Below are 12,316 nucleotides of genomic sequence, written 5' to 3'. Positions count from 1 at the left end.
AGTCACACTCTCTCAGCCTCAGAGGAGGGCCCTGGCAAGCCTCCTCTGAACCAGAGGTCCTCCTTTTCCAGAACATGGCCTCCATTTCAGCCCTCTGCTAGAGCCCTCTTTTATTTTATTTGTTTTGGGGGAAATATTTTGGACGGCAGCTACCAGGAAATCCCAGCCACCCTGGTTTACGAATATTACAGTTTTGGACTACACTTTCCCAAATTCCCCAGCCAAGTGTGGCTTTAGGAAGCTTACTTTGCATGGCCACAACTCAGCCAGCGTGCATTCCCTTCCCCAACAAGATCAAGTGTGTAAATCTGCTTCTGCAAATGGATCTGTGTGACTGGATGTGGATGTCTGGGGACCTATATGAGCACTGAAATGTACATTACAATGGTGCCTTCATCTAATGGCATCGCCGAGGGGGACAGTGTTGCATAGTGGCTATTTTGAACGTGCGCATGTGTGCCTTCAGTTTGCCTACTGACGTGAAGCGTTCCCATGAATTTCGCAATGTTTTTTTTCTTCTTACGCAAGTAATACTCAGAGGTGGTTTGTCATTGCCTTCGTTTGAAATCGAGCCTACAGCACCTTTGGCAGCCTCCCAACCAAATATTACCCAGGGCTGCCCCTGCTTGGCTTCCAAGATTATATTGGATCTTGTGCCTTCAGGTTATTTAGGCAGGTTTATCGGGTTCAAAATCAATATTTACCGGGTTCAAAATCCCCAGGCCCCATGAAGCTGAGGTGGGTTAGGGTTTTCTTCCCAGCTTTAACTATCTAACAAAGGAAGAGTGGAATGAGAAACAGCAGAACTGGAATATATATAAAACTTAACTTGCCACCTCATCACCATGCCCACAAGTTTAGCATTTCTGTGGCTGTTCATACAGGAGTTTATCATGTGGGAGGGAATCGGCCAAATCCTGTGCAGAAATGGGATTTAAATCCACCAAAAGCGGGATCGTTTTCAGACGCATTGAGCATTAATCCGCAATTAGCCTGCACAGAAAGTGAACAAATCCTGCAAAAACAGGATCATTGATAGACACACCAGGGGCATTGAACATTAATCTGACATTAACCTGCACAGAAAGTGGACAAAATCGGCTATTTACTTTCAGGATTTTCTGATTATAAAGGTCCTTCCTGGGCATCAGTTCACTCCATGCATCTGAGGAAGTAGATCCAGTCTACGAAAGCTCATGCTACAACTTCTTTTGTATAGTTAGCCTCACAGGTGCTACAAGGTCCCTTTGCAGACTGATATTCCAGACTAACACGGCTATGTTTCTGAATTCTCCCAGCATGCTAAGTGTAGATATGTGTAATAAACAAATCTGATGCCATTTTAAAAAATTATAAACTACTAATGAAATGGCCACATTTCATTAGTAATGTCGGGAGGCAATGTTAGTGAGTTTGTATGTGATGGAAGACATGTAAAGATGAGTGCATGGAAGCAGGCATGTGCGTGCAGGAATTCATACATTTCTGTCCTTAAGTTTTCATTTTGTTTAACCTCCTGTCTTCTTTTGCCTCCTCAGGAATACAGACAAGGTGGCATGCTACACTTGTAAGAAAAGACTCAGTCCCAAACAGGTGAGTTGCTGGGCGATGTTGTGTAACAACATTCATTCTGAAATTACACAAAATTTTAAATTGGTGATTACTAGTTGCTTTTGAACAGAGTGAGGGACTGCGTGCTCAATTTTCAGTACAGACACAACCAGGATGTCATAACAACTGTGTTAGACTACAGTGCCCATCACTCCTAAGCAGTCTGAGTGATGGGAAATGTAGTTTTTGGGTGTTGGGTTGGAGACGATTGTTCTGCTAACTTTTAACTGGGAGAGCCTGATCAATAGGATAGTTGTAGTGCAGATTTAAAATAAAGTAGCATAACATCAGAGAGAGAGAGAGAGAGAGAGAGAGAGAGAGAAATGGGAAGGAGAAGAGAGGTTGTGCACGTATGAGATGAAATTTTCCTTGGAGCTCCTATACTGTTAAGTGATCAAGAGGAATATTATCAACTAGAGGTGTTCTCAACCATGTCTGACAAACTGGCCTGTCTGACAAAATTCTGTCTCTTGTACAGATCTTTTGGTAAAGGAAATTTTGTCTTCCTATTAACTCCAAACATAGCATAAGGTCCATTTATATAGCATTTTTTAAAAAACAAAACAAAAAACAAACTACAACTCTATATTTTAAATTGTTTTAATTGTGATAATTTTAATTATTCTTAAAATTGTAGTGGTAGATTTTAATTGATTTCTTTCTCTGAGCCGCCTTGGATCCCACTCTGGGAGGAAGTAAATAAATAAATAAATAAATAGTTTGACGTTAAGGGCAAGTCTTGGATTGGAAAGACTGGAGTCCTACTGCTGTCCTAGATATTCCAGAGGGAAGTTAAGATTTAAATATGTGATGGCTGCTTTCAGTGGCAACCAAGTGTTTGTAGATTTATGTGGAGAAAGTGGTGTGTGTGTGTGATGTCAGGGGTACTTGTGGGGAGGTATGGATCTGGTTTTTGAACTATGAGTCTAATGTTCTTAATCCTGCTCTCTCTTCAGTTTCATCATGATAAAGCAGCAGAAAATGATGTGCTGATCACACATGTTGCTTGCCCAACTTTTGACTGCCCTTGGACTGGAACCCTGAAAACATACCAGGTATGATTAAGTAAAAACTATCACAGTCAGGGATGAAATTGGAGGACAAAACTGTTTGGGTGCTCTTTTCAGTCAGCTCATGTTGACTGTGACTTATGACAACCCTCTCCTAGAGTTTATTTGCAAGATTTGTTCATATTGGGATTGCATCCAGTTTCCTCTTAGGCTGAAAAGTTTAATGTTTCTAAGATTGACTAAGTGGTTACTCAAACCCTAGTGTTTCAGAGTGTTTGTCCAACACTCAAACCACTACACAACACTGGCTCTCATTAATATGAGTATATAAATTGTATAATAAGGTATAAAGCTCCTAGGAGAGAATTGCTGTTCAGAAGAAGAGAAAAGGCTCTGTAGCTAAGTTGCTGCAACATCATTTCTCTGGGTCCCCCTCTGTTTTTCTCTATATTTCCATAAAATGACTATTTTCCATTTTGCATTTAATAAAAGATAAAAAATTTGAAAAGAATTCAGATAAACACACTACAAAATTAAATTGGGCCATTACCACTTCTTTGGAATTTTAATCTTGTGAGGACTAGAAATTTTTAACATATTTTATAGTTCTCATCCAACTAGAATTCCCATTATTATTTGGGGGTGGACATAATAAAAATTCAGTATATACAGTTGTCCCTCCATATTCATTAGGGTTGGGGGAACAAGACCCCCGTGTATATGGAAAAACCGTAAATAACAAAAACACTGTTTTTACCTGAGAGGACACCTCTCTAAGAATCTCTAGGTCCTCCAGTGCATCTCTGTGGTCAATGTCCAACATACACTGACCATAGAATGGCACTGGAGTAGCTACATATGGTCTTTCAGTGCAACTTTTAGTTAAAGTTGACCACCAAGTTGCACTGGAGGACCTAGACAGTCCTAGAGAGAACATATTAATGAAATCTGTGAATAATCAAATCCGCAAATATCAAAGCCACAAATATGGAGGGATGACTGTATTTGTACTGGGCAGATGTGTCCTTTGATACATTTGATACCTTTATATCTGGATGTGCTGTCAGTTTTCTAGTTGACACATATGTATGCCTTTGCTCTTCTGTCCATCTTGACCCTGCCATCTTCTCACCCACGTAGGAACATGTTTGCCCTCCTGTGGTGTCTCCTGAAACTGCAAGGAAAACGACCTTTGATCTTGGAGAACAAGATATTGAAGAAGAAGCGAGACCTTGTTGGAGAATCAGGAGCCCTATCATGGTAAGCTGCCAAGAAGGGCAACTTTCGGCTGGTAATGAAAGAAGATGCATCAGGGTTCAGGGCACTAGAAAGAATGTAGGTGGTGGGCAAAGAAGAAGAGGTGCCGTGGGATTTGAGAAGGAAGATAGATTTTAAGAGAGTGATGGGATTTGGGATAGAAATGCACAGCACAGTATGAGGAGATGTTTGTAGCCTGAAGTTCAGAGAAGATTGAAAGTGGGCAGAACAGAATCTTCTGGAAGGAGATCAGCAAGCGCTCATGACTCTCTCCATTATCTAACAATATCAAATAAAATTGTAAACATATCAGTGGTCACCTCAAAAGTAAATATATTTATGTTATATCTTAAATATACTGGCCAAGATTCTGTATCAGCTACTTAAGCATATTTAAGTAAGCAGCATTTCCTGGGCTGCCTCTTCCCCTGCAAATCTTGACTTCCCAGGTATCAGCTGGGAGGGTCTGTTCTCCGGGACACAGCAGACTGGTGCTTTTATCTTGCTCCTGTGAATGATCTCCAATGTGACAGCGAGAAGCACTATTCTTCCTTCACTCATTGGAGGAGATAGAAATGCTAATTTGCTACATCATGATCAATAATAGAAAAAAACTTTTGTTGCTCACGATAGCTGGAGATCTTTTACAGTCTCTCCATAACTCCCTACACTCCTGAATACGTAGCGATTGCGGATACAAATCAGTTACGAATGCTTAACTCCAGGTAATGCATTTGTAACTGCGAGCATGAATTCCAGCCATTATCTACCGTATATAATATTTAATATATAAATGGCTTCATACTTATTGATTCTCTCTGTCTCACTGTTCCTTCCCTGTGAAACAGGAGTTATATTTCGTTGCCTTTGTGTAGCAATGTTAGCCTAGAACTTAGAGAAGTTATTATTTTTTAATATAACATCTGAGAACCCCCTAGTGTTGGCTATTGGATTTGGTGGCAGGAGAATTCTGGATGTTGTAGTACAAACAAAATACTGGGGTACAGTCAATAGCTCACCTACGTCCTTCATTTTTTGTTCTCAAATGTGACCTCTGTCTCTACTGTTTGCTGCTCTAGGGTGAGACTGCCTTGAATGTGGACAGTGTCCAAATGCGTGTGGAAGCCCTGGAGCTGATGGTGTTGTCCCTGCGCCGGCAGCTGGCTAGCCAAGGGACTGTGGTTAAGTCTCTCCAACACAGCTGCTCCCAATATGAAAAGCTATTGAGAATGTCTCAGGACAGAAACAACTCTCCTTGTGGAACCAGAGGGTCTGGGCCGACAATGCCAGAGCTGGTCAGCACTGACGGAACCCTAGTGTGGAAGGTGGAGAACTTTTCCAAACTCATGAAGGAGGCCAAAGCTGGCAAAAGGCGTTCCATATATTCCCCTGCCTTTGCCACTCACACTTTTGGATACCACCTCTGTGTCCGGCTGTACCCTGACGGAGACGGCATTGGCCAGGGTGGCCACCTTTCCCTCTTCCTCACCTTGGCCAAGGGGCCCTATGATGACATCCTACCTTGGCCCTTCCGGCAAAAGGTCACTTTCTTTCTCCTGGACCCAAAAAGGAAGAAATCACCTATCATAGAGACTTTCCTCCCGGATCCTCACAGCGACTCCTTCCACCAGCCTCGGGAGAGACTGAATGTGGCTAGTGGAAGTCCCCTTTTTGCTAGCCATGTTGAGATTCCCAGCTACATTAAAGACGACACGCTGTACCTAAAAGTAGTGGTGGATTTGGCAGGGATGGAAATTTGAGACTGGAAGGCAGTGGAGATGTACAAAGAGAATTTAATAATTCTTCTCTGCTCTTCAACCCCTACTCGGCCTTCTCCTTCCAAGGTGCCCATCAACTTTTTCTGATGTTCATCACCTCTGTTGTTAAAACCCCAACAATAGCAAGTTTGTCCACTACAATTCTTAATCTAATATGAATACAACTACCTCTTGGGAGTCTAAAATTTGCACATCATTTGGGTTGTGGATTGTGGGATATCAATCCCTGATTCACTCTCAGCTAGAATTTTGAGGATCTTCTGGAACTCGTAGAGTGTTTCTAGCCCGTGCAATTCTTTTAATGGGCAAAGTTTGGACAATGTGCATTGGTTAAATATGTAATAATAATAATAATAATAATAATAATAATAATAATAATAATAATTTATACCCCACTCTTCAGCCAAAAGGCTATCAGAGCGGCTTACAGTTTGTTAATTAGACATTTCCCTGCCCTCAGGCTTACAATCTAAAAAACCAATAGACCATCTGGAGGGGGCTCTTCACGGCTACAGGTTTAGGGTAGTATCTTGAATCATTGGCCAAACTGATCCAAATCACACAATTTGAGTTTTCTTGTTATGATGCTTCAGATTTATTTTAATATATTTCATTTTAAAAGATACAGTACCAAGATTGGGAAGATTTTCTTTTGATGTTTTCTTGCAATCACATCCAAGTGTTGCGAGTTTTAAGTGCAAAATATGCGGCTCTTGTGGGGCTCAGTATGTGTGTGTTTTTTAAAGTGTGTTCTCCTATTGCTTGCCAGTAGGGTATGACTGAGTATATGACATTTTGAAATACAGATTTTTTTATTTGTGATTGATTATTTCTATAGTGCTTATTAAAGGACCAAAGGGGCTTTGCAATAATCACTAGGGATTTCACAACATGCATCCTTAGACATGACTGTTCTTTCTACCTCGCATTTCATTAATTAACATGATATTTATTGAATATTTATTTTATAACAACTCTATACTGTTATACAAATTGTGATATTAAATAATATTTTTATGATTGATGATTATCTCTTTTGGTTATTAGAGGGGAAATAATAAGAGCTACATACAAACCCAGGAACACATCTCAGACCTCAGAACAGAGAGGTCTTTGGACAAAAAATAAAATAAAAAAATAAATTAAAAAAATACAAAACTACTAGATTGGAAAGAGAAACAGCACAATTGGACTTTATCCACAAATGACAGTCCCTCAGCAATGGACTGAACAAAGATAATGGCTTTCTGGCTCACTACACACATTTCAACACTATATGACCCCCATCCTCATGGGGGCATCCTACACTCATCTATTCTCCCCACCTATAGGCTAGTTTCCAAAGCCAAAATGGTCTTGCCACTTCATTTCCATACATAAAGTCTAGTTCCCAATGCCTTTGTTCACAAATGACTATAGTTAAAACTGGACTTGCCATTTCATTTCCATGCACAAAGGATTTTGAATATGAACTGACATTCTCACATACCAAGGGCATATATATGTCTATCCCTGGCTTCCACTCCACCAAATGCATCCAAGGAAGTGGACTAAAGTCTAGGAAAGTTCATGCTGCCAACTTCTTTCTTTCAATTAGTATCAAAAGTGCTACAAGATCTAACAGACTAACATGACTATACAGTTTGAATTCACCCAGGAACACAGGCAGACTTTAAAGGGAAATAAGGCTACATTACTTACTGGACCCCATAAAGTCCTTGAGCTTGAAAAAGTTATTTTTGGACCAGAATTCCCCCAGTCCTCCGGCTATGTTGCCTGTAGTCAGAAGAGTTAACATTTCCAAATTCTGCAGTATTTATTTTCTGAAATGAAAATTGTGGGGGTGTAAGCCTGACTACATGAGTGTAGGCCAGCCTGGTGTCACGGTTTGATTGTTGGACTATGACTCTTGAGAACAGGGTTTGTACACTACAGAGCTTCACGTTTCTTTCTACCCACATCTCTCTCCACCTTTGCAAACACAGTACAGGTATGTAGCCCCCCAAATGTTTGGATTTTGGAGTATTTCAGATTTTGGAATTGTGGATAAGGGATTCTCAACCTGTATTAACTTTCTGCTAAAAGACAAGCTTACAGGAAATTAAAACCAATATGATGAGAAAACAAATTAAAAAAAATTACATATGAAAACCACAATTAAATTTTAGAAGTTGTTTAACAGGTCAGTTTTAAGAAATGTGTCTTGACTCTTTTCCTCCTAACAATGGAGAGAGCATGGAATGATGGAGAATTCCTAGGTTTGTAAGGAACTTCTCTTTTAATAGGTATCTAGACAGAGCAAAAAATCTGCTGGTACACAAACCTTAAACAGACCGGCGATAAATGCCCACATCGGGGCAGACAGGTGGCATGGTGACTGAATGCCATACACCCCAACTCCGCCCCCATGCCGGTATGACGCTGTGTGCCTCACTGCATGGTGGGAGGCATCACGCCACTCCCTTGGCACAGCATGTGCACGCACTACAACAAAGGAGAGCAGTGCTGGCAGCTATGGTGCCCTTTCTGTGGTGCAAAAAGAAGACACTTTTTGCAGTCTCTTTTTGTGCCACAGACCTGCTGGGTCACGGACATGGTGTGCGGTTGCCGTGTGTCCGATCTGGCAGGGAAAGCAGTGGCGTACCACCATCCCTTAGGGGCCATATGTAAAGCCCCACAGTTCCATGCAAAACCTATTTCTACACAGTGGCGTTATTGTATGATTTTAGTAATAGTATTTGGCTGCATCCATGTTGCAGAATTACTACAGTTTGATGCCACTTTAACTGCCATGGCTCAATACTGTAAAATTATGGGATTTGTAGTTTTATGAGAAATTTAACCTTCTCTGTCAATAGAGCTCTGGCATCACAACAAACTACAATTTACAAGATTCTGTAGGATGGAGCCGTGACAGTTCAAGTGGTGTTAAAATGCATTAATTCTGCAGTATGGCAGCAGAGGGAGTGTGTTCTATATATGGAAATATGTGATAATGGCCTGGTACTTACCCCCCCGAAAGGGAGGGCTGGAGGTGGCTGGTTTTTCTGCCAAACTGCGTGGCCAAACTGCGCGGCGTCCCTCCACCCCAAAAAGATCCCGGAAAAAAACTGGTTTTTCCTGGGATGCTGTGTGCACATCACGAGTGTGCCATTGATGCACTCGTGATGTAAGTGATGCGCAGCGACATTATACGCTGCATGTTGCTTATGTCATGATGATGGCCTCTGTATGGACGGGAGGTTGCCAGTGCGCCGCCACAGTGACATCCTAGGGTTAGAGACTCTGTGGTTGGTGTGTGGTCCCTAACCCTAGAATCGCCACTTGGAAGCTGCTTCTTGGCGGTATGTACCGGGCCAATTTCACCTTTGACTTCAGAATGGGGTGATAAACTCCCCTTGCTGTGTTGTGGAGGTTTCCTATTAATTTATTCTGTCAGTGGGATACAAGATCTCTTCCGACAAAGTCCTAGGATCAGAATAGTTGAAACCACCCATCACTACTGTATCTCTTCTTTCTGAGTGTGTAGTCATCTGTTCTAGAAAGGCTTCATTCAATTCCTCCATCTGACTTGGGGGTCTGTAGTAGACCCCACAATAACATCCCTGTTGTTTCCCTCCCCTTTAATTTTCATCTAGATGCTCTCCACCTGGCTTCCAGGATTGATGTTCTGGATCTCTTCACAGGTGTAAACTTCCCTGAATGCTATTCCTTCTCCTTTCCTGTATGACCTATTTCTCTTGAAAAATGTTATACCATTCTATTCCTAAATTGCAATCATGAGACGCATCTCACGAGGTTTCAGTGATGCCTGTTATAACATATTTGCTTTGTTGTGCTAGGAGTTCAGTTTCATCTTGCTTATTTCCCATGCTCTGTGCATTAGTATAGAGACATCTAAGACCATGCCTATGTAAAGTTTTTTTCCCTACCACTGCTGGGTCCTTGCATTATTTGTCTTGTTCCCTCTATAACAGTTTGACTATTATCTCCAGCCTTTGATGAACTTCCAAAGTATTGTATCTCTCTACTCAGTTTAAAGCTCTCCTGATCAAATATTTGATATTATTGGCAAACAAGTTTCTGCCAACGGTCAATTGTCAGCAATGCAGCTTCTACCCAGATTGGCTACTTCATGCTGGTACCTTCTACCAAATATGCTGGACTACACTTTTCATGAAGTTAGCTGGAGTTGGGGAATAGGTTGACACAGGACATGAAGAGACAGCTAGATTGACTTTGGCTATACTAGCAGTTGTACAGTTAGCCAAAACAACTCAACTGAGTCTATCATACTTTGGAAATATGATCTGTGTGGCTCTTGGAGTTCTCTCATTGACAGGATCACCATTGGGTTGAATCATAGGGCTCATTCCCACTTACATGTAAACCAGCTTGCGATTCACCTTCGCTCCGTGTTGGTTAATCAATTCCCACTATGAAAATGGATATTTACATCGTTTCCTTTTTGACACGACTGAAGTCCCTACTAGATTGTGCCGCTTCAAAATGTCAGTCACCTGTGTGTCATCAGTCACATAAATGGCAGCCTGGCTTGGAAAATATATATAAATAAAATAAACTGATAGAAGATTCTATTCATTGGTTTTGCAACTACTTGCCTCACAATGAGCTGCCCAGGTAATTGCAAGTAGTTGCAAAACCAATGAATCAAATCTTCTATCAATTTTTCTTTAAAAAAACCCGTGTGCCCATAGGTCACAAGCACAAAGACAGTGCTGGGGGGGGGGGAGATGGTGGATCTACCAAAAACTGAGGAGGGATGGCAAACATCCCTCAGCCATTAGTCCCTCTCCTCCAGAATGATGCCATTCAGATCCGTCGTTCCCATTTGTTGAACACGCTCCGGAATCAATTATTTTCAAAAGAACTGCCAAAGAACTAGTGTGTTTGCCTCTCTTCATCATGATTGAAACTGATCACAGTAGGATCGGAATTGAATTCATATGGGGACAACAGTCATATAACCTGATTAAAGTAATTCGCTTTAATTCATAGTGGGAATGTGGCCATGGAATCATAGAGTTGGAAGAGACTCCAAGGGACACAACCAAAGCAATCCCAACAGATGGCCATCCAGCCTCCAAAGAAGAAGACTCCATTACACTCCGAGGCAGCAGATTCCAAGTTAACTTGGTATCATGTAACAAGAACACAACCGAGCAGACTGTATACCTTGATTCCACTTGCTGCACTTGAACGATCTCCTTTTTGGAAGGAAACATGTTCAAACTTGAAAAAGATGGATCTAAATCCAATTGCTAATATAAACTAGAATAGGACATTCAGTCAGTGAGATTTACATTAGTTGCTGACCTACAGTTTAACAACTGATTTAATAAGGGTGCATCTACCCTGTAGACATAATGCAGTTTGACACCACTTTGAGTGCCGTAGCTCCATCCTATGGAATCCTGGGATTTGTAATTTCATAAGGTCTTTAGCCTTCTCTGTCAAAGACTGCTGGCACCTCTGCAAACTACAAATGTGAGAATTCTATAGGATGGAGCCATGACAAAGTGATGTCAAACTGCATTATTTCTACAATGCAGAAGCACCCATTATCTTCTGTGTTTGGAACTTGAAATTGGGTTTAGGTAATAAGCCGCATGATTGTAAATGTCCACTAGAGGGCAATTGCAACCCTAGAAGCCTAAACCATAGATGACAATCATGCGAGTTGAATTGTGACTGCTAGTAGTCCTAGCCAGCATGGCCAGTAGTGAGGGATGCTTGGAATTTCAGTCCAACAACATGAACATAAATTAATTCAAGTCTGCAGGGTCAGATAAACTACGGACAATCCCAAACTATTAGATAACTGGCAAATATAATCTGGCAATACTCTGGTGAATTTCTGGAGAACAAAAGTCCAGCAGACTGGAGGAAGGCAAACGTTGTCCCCATCTTCAAAAAGGGGAGAAAAAGAGGATCCCAATAATTATTGTCCAGTTAGCCTGACATCAATACCAGGAAAGATACTTGAGCAGATCACTAAACAGAGAGTCTGTTAACATTTAGAAAGGAATGCCGTGATCTCTAAAAGTCAACATGGCTTTTAGAACAAATCATGTCAGATTAATTTTATTCCCCCCCCCCTTTTTTTTGAATAAAATTTTACTGTTTACCAGCTTAGTAGATGAAGGGAATGCTATGGATGTAGCATATTTTGATTTCAGTAAGGCTTTTGACAAGGGTGTCACATTGAGGATGGAGCAAGGCTACTTTTGGCTGCACCAGCGAGTAGTACATAGAGAGCAATGGCTGCAAGGTACAGGAAAAGAGATTCCACCTAAAAATTCGTCCTTCCTGACAGTAAGAGCTGTTAGACAGTGGAATATGTTGTCTCGGAGTGTGGTAGAGTCTCCTTTGGAGGTTTTCAAACAGATGTTAGCCATCTGTCATGAGTGCCTTGACTGTGTATTCCTGCATGGCAGGAGGTTGGACTGGGTGGCCATTAAGGTCTCTTCCAACCCTATGAACATCATGATTCCCATCTCAGCCTAAATTCAATTGCTTACGTCAGGAAGAAACTCTTCTAGAACATGGCCACATAGCCTGAAAACCTCACAAAAAACTATGTTAGTCTTAAACTAGAGAAAACCCATTGAACGAAAGACAACTTTGTATGCTAGCATG

The 12,316-nt window shown here is 41.3% G+C and overlaps 1 protein-coding gene across 1 annotated transcript; it reads left to right on the top strand.

The window, feature by feature from the left end:
* Positions 1-1,189: 1,189 nt before the first annotated feature.
* Positions 1,190-6,680, top strand: LOC121924109 (TNF receptor-associated factor 3-like). Its single transcript, XM_042455233.1, has 4 exons — positions 1,190-1,593; positions 2,568-2,666; positions 3,762-3,881; positions 4,958-6,680. The coding sequence occupies exons 3-4, from the start codon at positions 3,879-3,881 to the stop codon at positions 5,636-5,638; spliced, it is 684 nt and encodes a 227-aa protein (XP_042311167.1). The 5' UTR covers positions 1,190-1,593; positions 2,568-2,666; positions 3,762-3,878; the 3' UTR covers positions 5,639-6,680.
* The last annotated feature ends 5,636 nt before the right edge of the window (positions 6,681-12,316 follow it).

The sequence above is a fragment of the Sceloporus undulatus genome, chromosome 2 (genome assembly GCF_019175285.1).
Source record: "Sceloporus undulatus isolate JIND9_A2432 ecotype Alabama chromosome 2, SceUnd_v1.1, whole genome shotgun sequence".
Classification (NCBI taxonomy): Eukaryota; Metazoa; Chordata; class Lepidosauria; order Squamata; family Phrynosomatidae; genus Sceloporus; species Sceloporus undulatus.
Note: the sequence above shows the minus strand (reverse complement) of the source record. Positions and strands in the feature narration are given on the sequence as shown.